Source organism: Heterocephalus glaber, unplaced genomic scaffold (assembly GCF_053883595.1).
Source record: "Heterocephalus glaber isolate CG9 unplaced genomic scaffold, H.glaber_assembly_v1.0 deba00000621, whole genome shotgun sequence".
Lineage (NCBI taxonomy): Eukaryota > Metazoa > Chordata > Mammalia > Rodentia > Bathyergidae > Heterocephalus > Heterocephalus glaber.
Window position 1 is genome coordinate 23,945,544 of NW_028258153.1, and position 14,376 is coordinate 23,959,919.

Genomic DNA, 14,376 nt, shown 5'->3' on the forward strand with positions numbered 1-14,376 from the left:
CGAGAAAAGCTCATGCACATGGCTGTCATTGTGAAGATCATAAACAAAGTGCACCAAGCCACACACAAGGTTTGTAAAAACACACAAGGTGCACCATGCCATGCTAGATTTCAGGGAGCACAACGCAAAGCACATAAAAAGATCCTGGGTAGGAAGAAATACCCCACATCACTCTGTAGAACCACTGACACCAAGGCTGTAAGTGTGGCACTAAGACAGCCAAAGCCAAGCCGTCCCACAGCACATGTGCAGTGATCTGAACACCTCTCACTCTTGCAAGCTAGAAAGGGCTGCTTTTACCTGAGTGACCTTAACTACTCTTGAAAATGAAAAGGAAGAAGAAAGGGGAGCTAAAGGGCAAGCTCAAAGACAAAAGTCCCAAGAAGACAAGCCTGCTTTCAAAAAACAAGAGGTAAATGTTATTGAGAAATAATCTGGTAAGAAACAGAGCAGTCAGTGTTCGGACACATCTCAAGTCTGGCGATTCTCAGAATTGTAAGCCGAATCTCAATGGTTTTCAAGCCACAACTCATGACCCATTGAATGGTGAGATCAGAGTGTCTCAAAACTAGTTAATTGCTGGGTGTGGTGGCTCACACCTGTAATCTCAGCACTCAGGAGGCTGAGGCAGGAGAATTGCTGTGAGTTTGAGGTCAGCCTGGGCTACCTAGTGAGTTCAGGCAGGACCAGCCTGATCTACACAGCAAGATGCTGTCTCAAAGAAACAAAAATTAGTTAATCAGCATTTTACAAAATGAAATGGAATAGAAAAATATTAGAGGACACTGTAGGTAGTAAGCATTGCACCGTCATATACTCATATACATATTTCTTTCTTTCTGTGGGTCATACAAAGCTTGAAAACACTGATCCAGTCTTTTCCTGCCTTCTCCTCCTCTAAGTGCTAATTTTTTTTTCTTGAGCCATCTTGCTTGCATTTCAATCATGAAATATTTCCAACTGGCTTTGATTAATGCTTTAACTTTTCAAAGGAAAAATACTCTCCTATCCCTTACATCTCAGTAGAAAATTTAGTGAATTGAAGATATTTTATTTCCAAATGAAAAGTATGGCCAAATGCTCTGCATTGCATTTCTGAGGCACACACAGGAGCAAGTACCAGGGGATTTGGATATAGGTAAGTAAATGGAGCGATTATAGGTAGAATGTCATTGCACTCCACCATAATCACAACCCGCAGCTGAAAGGGTGGCTCCATTTAACCATCATGTTTATTCTAGTCCCAAATAATCCCATAAATTGTACTCCATCTATTAAGTTCAGGGTCCTTGAAAGCAGTGAAACTGAATCATCAGAGGTAGGAACATCTGAACAGCTTCGCCTATGGGATTGAGAAAGTGGCTTGTAGCCATTTAGTGTCAACCCAGATGGCCTCTTGCTACATTTCTCTACCCATTATGGCATCTACTAAGAAAACTAAAAAATGTAAAAGAAAAATGCACATTTAGAAAATAGATGATTGGATTAAATAGGAGATGGGTTATTTTATTTATTGTTTTTATAAGAATCATATACAATAATAGCCTATAGTTCCTATTACTTATTATGTTTTTTAATATTTATATTTCCTCTATTTATGATGGCTTGGGGGTGAAAATTGAATGCTAGCCCTGCCCCTCTAAACAACTGGGAAAGTGAATTTAGCTCTAATGAGTCAGCTAAGAAAATAGTTGAACGTGTTAGGAAACACTTCTAATTTTGTGACAAAGAATAACTACAAATTCATCTGCCAAAAAAGAAGAAAAGAAAGAGATATCTACATAGGACTTAAACCCAAGTGAAAATGGACCACTTGTATTCCTCTACAAAGCTAGAGTATGGTGGTGAATATCTCTACGTATAGAAGGAAGGGGGCATGAAATTGGACCTCTGTGATTAAACATGTGGGGAGAAGAAGCTATAAAGAACACGAACACTGTTTAGATATGCCAAATTTAATTTGCTAACACGTGACTTAACCAGAACATCTTATTCCTGTATGGGGTGTCTGTGAACTAGAAAGGGCTTGTCCCCTCAGCAGTGTGCCCATCTCAGTAGGATACTCATACTTTCAGCCCCGCTTCTTTCCCATTTTGCCCCAAAGCAAATTCCAATGTCTCAAAACTTTTGGCCTCTTTTTTAAACAAGACCAGATAAGCTCTTCAAAACAGGAGTCTGTATTCCTATTTAAACAATGTGTAGATGGTCTGCTGGATGAATGGCTAGGTTTTCTCCACTGTTAGTTGTGCTGTTGCTTTGTGTAGATAGCTTTAAATCATTTTACATCACAATCATTTTACATAACCTCTTATACTATTTTTGTTTTAAAAAGTCACACAAAAACAAACTAAAACCTTCCTTGCAAGGGCCAGTGCAGCATAAGCAGATCAGCCACAAGTAAGCATAAACATCATGTGAGCCTTCTTAGAGAAAATGTCTCCAGAAGGCCCTCCAGTGCTTTAAAAGACAAAGAAAGCCTTTCCCTTCTCCACTGCAGTTTAACTCTGTTTGTGGCAGTGATAGGGCACAGATGATCACCAAGCTTGAGACTTAATTTAGCTTTCTTTCTCACCTCTTCAACTATAAAAACCTCTTTTTAGTTCTTCATCCAAGGAACTTTTTTCCCCAGTCTTGGCCTCTGATAGAAAAATAAAGTTGCCAGCAGAGTTGCACAATATTGGCCCTGATGTTCATGTCATCTGGGCCCATGTTTCCAGTGTGGGAGCAAATCCCCCAAGAATCATGTGAAATGCGGAATTGACTCAGTGGCTCTGGGGTAGAAAATGAGCTCCATTGGAAGGTTTATGTTGTCCCTGGATGAAACTTTCCATAGCAAGGAGACTAGAAGATATCCTTATGATAGGAAAGAGACCCAGCAAAGGACTTGGGACGTCTTTTTGGATGTTTATTTTTTGTTTGGCTTTTTGTTTTTTGAGACAGGATCTGGCTGTGTAGTTCAGGCTAGCCTTCAACTCACTGTGTAGTCCAGGCTGGTCTCGAACTTGCAGTGATCCTCATGCCTCAGCCTCCCAAGTGCAGGGATTAGAGGCATGCACCATCACACCCAGCAGGGCTTGGGACTTCTAAAGCTAAGAAAAGCATGCTAAGCCTGATCTGAGGAGCTATAACTTATGCCTGGCTCTTATCGCTATTCAAAAATCAAATAATGGCAAAGCTTTGCCGCAGAATCCAATCCACAATGCTCCTTAAGATATAAGGAGCTCTGTAGAATTGCTTTATTCATTCATTTGCCAGAAAGACAATAATTTTCAGTCAATTACATTAAGAGTGTTTCTAAGAAAATTTTTCAAAGAGAATAGAAGATACCAGCCACCATAAACTTTGCCAGTAAAGGCAGAGCTTAAAAAAGAAGGGGGAGATTTTTCTTTCTTCTGTTGGACATCTATTGTTTTATAAATCTATTTTAAACAGGTTTTTTTGGTCATTAAATCAGGTAATATATTTTGAAAGAATGGAAATACTTTGACTGCAAAATAGGAGAGATAAGTTCAAAGGAATTTCCCTATGCATAGTTTCCTGGTTCCACAAACCATGAGATTTGACTCAGCATCTGTATCAGTGGAATTCCTGAAATGAACCCTCTCACCTCTAGATTTATAGCTCCAGATACTTCATACCCAGGGTAAAAACTCTAATTCATAGTTTGTGGGACTCCAAAATGAGAATACACTCTCCTCCCCTGCCTGTCCAAGGCATGCTGACTTACTCCTGGACAAAGGAAGCCACCAAGCAGCCATGATCAAGCTCCAGCACAGGGCCTGAGCTTCCTTCCCATTGTGGACTCATCATCAATCAGGAGCCAAGTGGGAAATGACTGGAAGAAAGATTAGGAAAAGGTCATCTTGTCCAACCCTGTCTTTTCACATACATGGCTGGAACCAGCATCTCAGAGAATCCATTGATTTGCTCCAGTAACAGATTGTTGACAGCTGGAACCCAAACCCAGGTGTCCTGACTTACAAATCTCCCGTAGAGAATAACAACACACTAGCTCCCCTCCTCAGTGTTGCCAAGGGCATCCTAGTATTACCCTCTTGGAGAAAGAGAAGTTTTCACCAGTTAGGACAACATCACAGCAAATAATCCATCCATAATGATTTAATAAGTAACACCCCAAAGAGATACTCAGACAAAGGATTGTTCAAGGCTCATCAGTAAAGAAAAAAAACCAAATGTAGCTTGCTTTGCAGAACATGCCCTTTAGGAGTAAATGTTCAGAGAGTGTTGAGGAAAGGCTGTTTGGGATGAGTGGTCAGGTAAGGGGAAAATGTCCTGGGTAGCCCCTAAAGTTTTTACTACCTACCCTCCCTCCCTGGATTTCTTCAGAGCACTAGAGCTTCATAACTGTTTCTTGAAAAGAATAATAATAACCTCACCTGTTCATTTTTTAAAACTGTATGAGAAGATGAAGTTGGAGTCATCTGAACTCCTTTGCCCTGCTCCCACAAGCTATGTAAATTCAGTTTACCTTGAAATAATCTGTCTCATTTACTGTAAGGAATTTGTAACACAAAACCTGAAAAATATCAAAGCTAACTCCTACCCTCCATTGTCATCTTCTTCTGTCCCCCTCCCAATCCCAAAATGACTTCCAGAGGACTAAAGATTTTCCAGCAACAAACCCTGGAGTCGTTCCTATTCCATTCGAACTTTAGTGGTTTAGATGACCACAAACATGGTCCCATGGGACTCTGAGACCTACCCTTCAAGGTCGGTTATTATGTGTTCCATCCTTGGGACCCAGTTACTCATTTGGTTAAAATACAAGGATGATCTTCAGAACTGGCCGACAGATCTGGTAAACCTGGTAGGTTTCCTCCTTCTCTCCTCACTGTGTCTTTCTCAAAGATTCACTTTCCATCCAAGAAGGAACCTGGCCAACCTAGTTGGCCATTCTTCCATCAGAGCCATACAAAGAACAACAAACAGACCTTCCTACATGGAGTTCCCAGAACTTCATCGTTTCCAAACTGTAACACTACCGCTACTCTCCAAAACAAAAACCCCAGTGAGAACAGGGATGATCTTGACTTCCCAAAATTATAGTCAAGGTCTTTGTTCATGAGCCAAAAGACCCTATTTATTCTTTAAGAATTTCCCCTGACCCCACCTCTACCATTCATTCTGTAGGTGGTTCTACTTTTGAGTTTTCTGGCTTCTTAAAAATTTGGGGCCTTATTTGATGATATCAACTGAAATCTAATAATATTTTTATCATTATGCTTCTTCCTGGTGTGAACTGGTGGTTAGATCAAAGATGAGAAGATTAAAAAGGACAAGGAGCCCAAAGAAGAAGTTAAGAGCTTCTTGGATCGAAAGAAGGGATTTACAGAAGTGAAGTCACAGAATGGAGAATTCATGACCCACAAACTTAAACACACGGAGAATGCTTTTAGGTAAGAAGCTGTGACCCCTTGACAGTAACTGTTCCAGTTCAGTGTGGGGAGAAAATCAGCCTCCCAATCCTGTGCCTCCACACAGAAATGTGCTCGACAGGCAACATTCTTTTGTTGGGAGATCACTAGCCATTGTCTTAGAGATACGAAATCAGCAGATTCAGGTCCTCCTCTCACGTAGGAGACCAGCAGTCATTGCTCAACCAGGGATTAATCTGTTTTTCTCATCTTTCTTTTTTTTTTCTTTCAATGCAGATCCTGCTTAATGTCCACCTTCTTATTCACTGACTAATATGTTTAGTTTATTAAATTTTTTTATGACTGGAATTAATATTATTGGTTCATCCTCTGTATGGCCCAGCCAACTTCATAAGAGACCGTTCTCAGTACGATTTTTAAGAATTCATTCAATTTTAATGATTGTAAATAAATGTTGTATAAAGCCCTGATTGTTCATGACTGTATACTTAGGAAACAGTAGATTAAACTAAATATATCTCTTTACCATGGAACTTTGGTAGCCCTTAACATTACTATACTTTGGGAATATCTAAGAAGGAGAAAGAGGATATGGAAATACTATTCCATTTCACACAGTTCAGGGGAGGTACTCTTGAATGGCTCCAGCTTCTCATCCCTCTTCGCTAACATTGAAAATCTGGGCAGTTGCTTGTAAACACACTACAGTATAAGCAGATAGTCACTTTCAGATACAGTTGAACTCGGACCTGGCTATCAGCTTTCTAGACAGATTCAAGGTTCAGAAGTCTGCTGCAGACAGTGGACTATGTGACATTTTCCCTACCCCCCCCCACACACCCTCTCCAACCACTGGTGCCAAATCCCAACCTCTGTTATGTCCAGCTGCTGTACCAGATGTGCTGGAAAAGACTTTTGGGTTCCTGCAGTGTGTATTTCCATGGAGTGGTTCTTTGGCAGCTGCCTCACCTATAGACCTAGTTTTCTGAACCACTTCAAATAAGAAAGTCACCAAGCAGGTATTATGTATAACTTTGACATGCTTCTGACATCAAAGTCCTATAACGGTCAGAAGCAATTAGGTAGACATTTCAGGCCCATCTAAGATGGATAAACAGAGTTCCCCAAAACAATTTTTCTATATAAAAATCTAAGCAGAAACCTAGTCCCATTTATGTACCTAAAGCACACAGAAGAAAAGTATGCATAAGAGGCTTAAATGCAACTGTTTAGGAGTAAGAAAGGTAGAATCCCTAGACATTAGTTGGAACTGGTAAGAAAGTATATGTGAAAATTAAACGTGATTGGAAATTCATAGAAAATCTACAAAGCAAGTTGATTCAGACTGGGAAGCTGAAGCCAAAGCTTTATCATTTTAAAGCCCCACAATGTATCATGAAAAATGCTCAGTGATCATTATCTGATATTATAGTTTTATTGCTTGATGATTTAAGATATGTTTTCGAGATAGAAGGCTTTTTTAAGGAATAAGTTGGTTTTCTTTCTATTATTAAGAGAAAGAATTTAAAACAAAATAAAACCTGCCCCTAGAAAGAAATCTGGTTAACCATTAATAATAACTTTGCCAAGAGCTTCAGTCAAAGCTCTAATTAATAATTAGCATAGCTATTGTGTATAAATGCAGAGAGCTGGATAATTCAAATCGAAGAAAAGTCATAGAGTCTAGGGCCACAGGTTGAGCAATAAGAACCCTTGAATATGACTCACCTTAATTTTGCCATATTGGACCAAAAAAAATACAAATACAGGAACAACCTGCCACCATATTATTTGTTCTTGTTTAACTGCCAACATCTGTCAGTTTTGGTTTCAGTTAGAATGTGATGCTGATAGGAACAGAGAAAACTGAGTTTGCTCCATACATTTACAAAATGAGTCACGAGGGAGAGAAAGCCTCCATTTAGATAAACTTGGTGTACCTACTTGCTTAACTAAAAGCAAGCTGTGTTTTAATGGCCAAAGATGTGATAGTTGCCTTGACTTAAATCCACCAAAGTTTAGACAGGAAGTGGGGAGGACCTCATGGAAGAACTTTCCAGAAAAGTGGCTCCCAAAAGCCAACAGCTACCAGCACATGTAGGCAGAGTCTTGCTTCTCTTTGAGCATAGCTCCTTACATCTGATTTAATTATTGCCTCTTACTGTTTTCTCTAAAACATGACATAAAAATCTCAATTTGATGAGCAAGGTATGGAGATAGCAGGTTATAACAAGGATTTATAGAAATTACAAAACAAAGATTTTTTATTTTCTAAAGTGAGAAAGTTTTTTCTGATTACCAGTAACATTTTCTATGTATATAACATTCAAGATATATATTATATATATGTGAATGTAATTATATATATTTTAATTGATTCTTTCACCATACATAACAATATAAAATAATGAGCCTTTTATACCTAAAGTATAAGCTTATAATTAATGATGTCAGGGTATCCCATTGGCCAGATTTTTTTGTTTGTTTGTGGGGTTTTGGTTTGGTTTGGGTTTTTGGGGGTTTTTTTGAGACAGGGTCTCGCTATATAATTTAGGCTGGCCTTGAACTCACTATGTAGTCCAGGCTGGTCTCAAACGAGGCTTTCCCCCTGCCTCAGCCTCCGAGCATTGGGAAAACAGGAGTATACCACCACACCCAGAAATTCTGATTTAACCAGCTCCCAATGATGAGCAATTTAATTGTCCAAAACAAACATCTAGCGACACCTAGTGGAACCCAGAGAAGTTCCTACAGACATGTCTGCCAGTCCAGTTCCTGTCTAGCAGCATGAACAGAGAGCAAACTCATTTCTGGAGTTGGAAAGACCTTCCAATGACTGAGACAGGAGTCACTGTGAACCTGTATGTCTCTAAAAGAGGAACATACAGTTTTAAGAGATACCCTTACTTTGATGTCAAAATAAGAGCTCATCTTTAACTGTGAAGGACCTAGGATAATATTTTATATTTTAACCTCAAGCCATAGTAAGAAACAAATTTTATATCATGACCTGTATATATTCCACCAAAAAATATATACACATTGCAGGAAAAAGAAAAAATTGTATAACTATTTTAATACTAAATTTATTGAGACATAAGATTAATACAAGTTAACTTTGGCCTCTACAATTATAAGAAGTGCTCAAAGTGGTGGCCATGAGCATCCAGACGCTTATTAGTGTGGCAAACTGCTGCCTGGGTAACCTTGGTCCTTGAGTGTGCTGCTCATGCATTTTCAATTTCTTCTCTAAGGGCCGGCAGTGTAGTAGGTTTTCTGCAATACTCGACATCCTCTAGGGTGCCCCATGGGAGGGTAACACCATCTGTTGAATAAAATGTCATACTATTTTTCTTTTCCTGAATTGTGTGTACATTTTTGGGGCAGACTCTGTATATATATTTTTAACTAAAACCAGTGTGTCAAGAAATAATCCTTCCTTTTTCTTTATGCAATACACTCTGATATTTTGTAGTTCTTTTTTTAAAATGTTGATTACAATCCACTAATGTGAGTTTTGACCGGCAGCTTAAAAAAATTGGCCCAGAGGACATGGTATCTTCAGAACTACCTCAGTGTTTAAGAGCATGAGAAATACAAAATAAGATCAATATTGTGTAATGTAGCTCTTGAATCCTTTTATTGTGTTATTCATTCTCATGTTTCATAGCTACAATACCATGCCATTCTATTCACGGTATAAATGAAATTAGACAGTAGTCATTCATTTGTTCCTTAGACCAGGAATAGTTTTTTTTGTGTTGGAAACTAGTTTTGAAACACTTCATTTCTTGTTAATAAGTATTTAATAGAAGACATGCTATATCCTTGTTTCTCCGTTAAAAACTAACTATAGCAAGGCCCTCCAACACAGTTAATTCCTTCAGTCCCAGAGGACCCAATTTATATGAGTTCTGTCTTAGCGAAAAGTATTCTACACACATTCCAGTTTGAGTATCGACATGTTTCAAAAAGATCAGTATTCTTACTTTTTGATAGCACATTTACTAAAGGAGCTCAGAGTCCAGAGGTGCCAGTGATATCTCTCCATCTTTTGATATGATCCCTGTAAGACATTAAGAATACCAATTTAATAAAATTTAACCCAAGGACTCAGGAGAGCATTTTGTCTTTAGCCTTAACGTGTTTTCAGTTCTGTAGAAGAATCCCTGTGGATCCTCCATAGATGCCAGAGAAACCAACACAGCTTCAGCTTCAGTTCCTGCTTATAAAAAGCCTTGCCCTTTTTCTTCCTGTGTTAGAAGCTATGCTGTCTAAGCATCGCATCCACTCAGGCAAGGAGGGTAGCTAGACCTAGACTGCAGATAATTCGGGAGAGTTAGAGGTAGGAAATGTCCCTCACAAACTGTCCAAGGAATTTGAGTTGAGAGGCCAGGAGGTGAGCTAATATGTTCTATGTCAACTGATTGATCATTTCAAAAATCATATTTAACTTCAGGGCCGGGCCGGGCACTTAGCTCAGTGGTTCTGCTGCTTGCCTCGCAGGCGCAAGGTCCTGAGTTGGATCCCTGGTACCAAACAAAAAAAAGAGTAAAAATCTTGTTTAACTTCAGTTATAATATAGTGAAGAGTGTTATTGATAGAGAAACATTAAAATCCCATCATAGGTCAACCACTTTCTCTCTTCCAAAAGTTTGGAAAAATATTTTCTCTCTTTCACCCATGTTGCCCTAATTTGTAAAATGTGGATAATAGGCATGGACTGCCAACTTTCCAGTTATTGTGACTAGTAAATGATCACAAATATGCAAAGTGTTCATAAGGCATAACAAGTAGCATTTAAGTAGCCACCCTAACGGCACCATCTCTGAACTAATTTAGTAATTTTAATTCCTGATAGAGAATATTCCAGTTGTGTTGGGGTCAAAGAGGGCAGAAAATACACAAATATTATATATATTATATATATACACACAAATTGAAGCCAGCAGTGAACATATAGTCATTAGGAACTTTCTGTGTAAGAATATGACTGTTTTTAGCTCAGTCGAGCAGCAGTGGGTAATTTCATGTGTCAGAGATGAGCTGCTAGAGCCCGGCTCAAGAAGTAGGTAAATGGATTTATTTCAGTGCCTACCCCCTATTCAACCATCCTTTCCTGTTCCGAGTACGTGAACTTTTCTATCTCCTCTCCTGGTCCATGCTTCCAGGTAGAGCTAGGCTAACCAGTAACTTATTTAGGCCACTCCTAAATTTTAGAACTCATTTTCACAGTAATGTGCACACCTTCATTTCTGACATTTATAGTTTTTATAAATGATGTATAAATTAATGTTTATATAATCCCATGAGCCCGAAGAATAGCCCACTGGAGTAAATAGAATAGTGTTTGCCCCATTTTTCCCTGTTGTTGTATGTGTTATGTAATACTTGTGGCAAAAAAATAAAGACAGCATTTACTACCTTAACCATTTTCAGGTATGCAGGATGGTACCGTTAAGTTTATTGGCCCTTTTTTGTCTATGGTTGAGAGTATCCCAAACCATTCCTTTTTTAAAATTTTATTTATCTATTTGAGGGGGTTTACCGGGGATCAAACTCGACCTTGCACTTGCGAAGCAGGCGGCACCATTGAGCTAAATCCCCCGCCCACTTTTAGTTTTTTTGTTTTTGGTACCGGGGATTGAACTCGGGAACTTTCGCCTCCAAGGCAGGTGGCAGAACCACTGAGCTAAATCCCCGGCCCTCGGGCCCACTTTTTAATTTATTTTTATTAGTATATATTTGCCGTACGTAATGATCACATTCATCGTAGGGAGTTTGTACCTCTACTTACTATGTCTTAATTCTTTTTTTCTCATTTTCCTCCCTTCAACCCTTCTTCCTCTCCCCATTTACAAAAGCTGTGTTTCCATTTTCGCCTTCTGTTTTTATTTTTAATCCCTTGCCCCTTCCTTGTGCCCTCTCCCCTCCCTTGTTCCCCTTCCCAGTTGAACACGCTCCTCCCAGTGTTAAGAGTCTATCCGCACTGTTGTGCAAGAGACCTCCAAGATCTTTTCAGCTTCCAGAACTGAAACTACTCTCATTAACCAACCGCTCTACCTTTCCTCCTCCATGGCCCCAGCCCGAGGGAGCCACATTCTGTTTCTATGAATTTGATTACTTTGGATTCTCATACAAGTGGAACCATACAGGGTCTGTCTTTTTCTAACTGGCTAATTTCACTTAGGTAATTCACCCAGGCTGTGGCGTGTGTCCGAATCTCCCTCCTTTGGGAGGCTGGATCCACCCTACTTCCTTATCCCTGTGTCCCACTTTGGACTCTTGGGAGGCTGTGTGAATAACGCCGCTACGAGCACGTGGGCGCAGCCGTCTGAAGACCCTGCTTCCGGCACTTTGGAATATACCAGATGGGCTTGCTGGATCATAGATATTATAAATTAAAACGTTTAATGGTTTACTCTTCTCCAGGCCAGCTGCACCCGTTCGCCCCACCCCCACCCCCACCCCCGGGGCCCACTTGCCCCGTCTAACGAAGAGGGGACCTGGGCTAAGTGACCTTTGGCGACCCCTGCCTGTCCTCCGGCTGCTGGGCGGAGCCAGGACCTAAGGGTGGGCACCGGAGGTGGGGCTGGGCTGCAGATTGCAGACCGACGGACAGAGGCACACGGACAGCACTCCCCTTCCTCCCGGGAGGGGACCCGAGGCAATCAAGCTCTTTCCTTCTCCTGCCCGCAGCCCCAGCCGCCCGGGAGGCAGCAAGGAGGCCGAGGGCGCCCCGCAGGTGGAGGCCGGCAGGCGACTGGAGGAGCTGCGGCGCCGGCGCGGGGAGACCGAGAGTGAGGAGTTCGAGAAGCTCAAGCAGAAGCAGCAGGAGGCGGCCCTGGAGCTAGAGGAGCTCAAAAGAAAAAGGGAGGAGCGCAGAAAGGTCCTGGAGGAGGAGGAGCAGAAGAGGAAGCAGGAGGAGGCAGACCGCAAAGCCAGGGAGGAGGTAGGAGGGCCAGGACGCCCTGTATTTGCTCCGTCCTGAAAACAGGACTAGAAACAGATAAAATTACGAGGGAAAGTTTGGCTCAGCACATGCAAGAGATGTTTAACCAGCTACAGCTCGTTGCTGCAGTTTACAAAGTACATTCTTTCCTTTCATCCTGGTATACATTCTCATTTTGTGAGTAAAGAACCAGGAAACAACTAGTGGATTGTTTCACTATTCTTTGATTAATACAGTGGTAGAATCAGTATTGGGGCCAGACATGGAGGTGCTCGCCTGTAATCCCAGCACTAGGAGATGCTGAAGCAGGAGGATCGCTGTGATTTATAGGCCCACCAAGGCTACATAATGAGTTCAAGGCCAGCCTGAACTACAGTGAGACCCTGTCCCAATACTATGAAGTACTGGGACCCTACTTTTCCAACTTTCTAAAACTTTTGATAGTGATATCCCATCCTTCAGAATATCCAGATTTTCAGCAACTTTCTGATATGGCTCCTAGACACAATTTCCCTGAACTGTGTGGAAACCTTAGATAAATTATTCCAATGTCTCTTCCAACTCTAGGGAACAGAGGAATTAGTAAGATAGATTGTAAGTGTAAGCATCTGCGATTTCACCACTGTGGTACAAACTGCCGTCATTTCAGGTTTGTCAAACCGTCTAAAATAGTGTATTCAGTAGAGGTAGGAGGCAACCATGAAATAATCTTGTGTAATTTGGCAACCACAGTACCATAGATTTGTGTAATGTTTTGCATAGCGATCTCATTTATCTTCGCAACTCTTCTGAGAAGTAGGGAGAAGGAATATTTTTGTTCATTGTTCATGTAGAGAAGTGGAAGTTCATTGCTGAAGGATTTAGAGGATGAAAATGATAATATATCACCATGAAAGGCATCATCATACTGATGTAAGTTTATGTATTTTACATGTGCTTTCCAATCTGGTCGTCAGGAAAGCCCTAGGAAGCCGGTGCTGGGATCATCCTGTTTTATGATGACAATAGTGTTAGTTACATGGCCATGCCGGGGTGCAGACCCAGGCAGCTGGACCTGTCCTGGCCACCACTGTGGGTGGTAGCACCCAGTCTATTGTGCGAGTCTGTTGCCCTCTGTCTCTTCCCCCTCAGCTCTCTTCCCTTCTCCTGGAAGCCAGTTTTGATGTCCTTGTTACTTTTGCTTTCACTCTTAGGAAGAGAAGAGGAGGCTAAAGGAAGAGATTGAGAGGCGAAGGGCAGAAGCTGCTGAGAAACGCCAGAAGATACCGGAAGATGGTTTGTCAGATGATAAGAAGCCATTCAAGTGTTTCACCCCCAAAGGCTCATCTCTCAAGGTATTTTCCCCAGGAAACTCTTATAACCCATCTCTTATAGTAGAAACTTGATTTTAGTGCCTTATTTAGTTACTGATTATTCAAAGCCTTCCTTTACCTCATTTATCCTTTAGTTATCTTTTCCTGTGAGTCTGTTCAAGCGGCTATAACAAAATATCTTAGGCTGGGTAATTTATAAACAATAAAAATTGGTTGTTCACAATCTGGAGATTGGGAAGTTGGAGATCAAGGCACCAGCAGATTCAGTATCTGTTCCTTTTAGACAGTACCTTCTCACTGTGTGTCACATGGTGGATGGGAAAAGAGAGGGGCAGACAAGCTCCCTGGAGCCGCTTTTATAAGGGCACTAATCTCACTCCTGGGGGCTCCATCCTCATGACCTAGTAGTCTCCCCAAGGTCCCACCTCTCAATACCAGCACCCTGGGGATTAGATTTCAACATAGGAAGTTTGGAGTCTAGACAGCTTCTCTTGTTTACTACTACTGAAATAAAATGGTGAGATTTGCATCTGTTGTTTATTAGATACTTTGGTATACATTAAAATGACATTTGATGATTATCTCTAAATTTCACTGTTTCATACTCAATCATGCACTTCATTTCTTTGAGAACTGAAAATGGAAACATTTAAATGAAATGGCAAATGTATTATGATGGTTTAAGGTGCTTGTTATGCTAGCTTTGTCATCATTA

At 40.7% G+C, this 14,376-nt stretch overlaps 1 protein-coding gene across 15 annotated transcripts in view; it reads left to right on the top strand.

Annotated features, from left to right (window-relative positions):
- The window catches only part of Cald1 (caldesmon 1), a 189,516-nt gene that overhangs the window by 157,417 nt on the left and 17,723 nt on the right, over nt 1-14,376 (top strand). For 9 of the 15 annotated variants that reach the window (XM_021263631.2, XM_013074506.3, XM_021263630.2 and 6 more), the window contains 4 exons: nt 335-412; nt 5,272-5,417; nt 12,096-12,348; nt 13,542-13,682. In XM_021263631.2, the coding sequence (XP_021119290.2) occupies nt 335-412; nt 5,272-5,417; nt 12,096-12,348; nt 13,542-13,682 (618 nt within the window). The remainder of the gene's footprint in view (nt 1-334; nt 413-5,271; nt 5,418-12,095; nt 12,349-13,541; nt 13,683-14,376) is intronic. The other 6 variants (XM_004851218.4, XM_087206283.1, XM_004851219.4 and 3 more) reach the window with 1 other exon arrangement.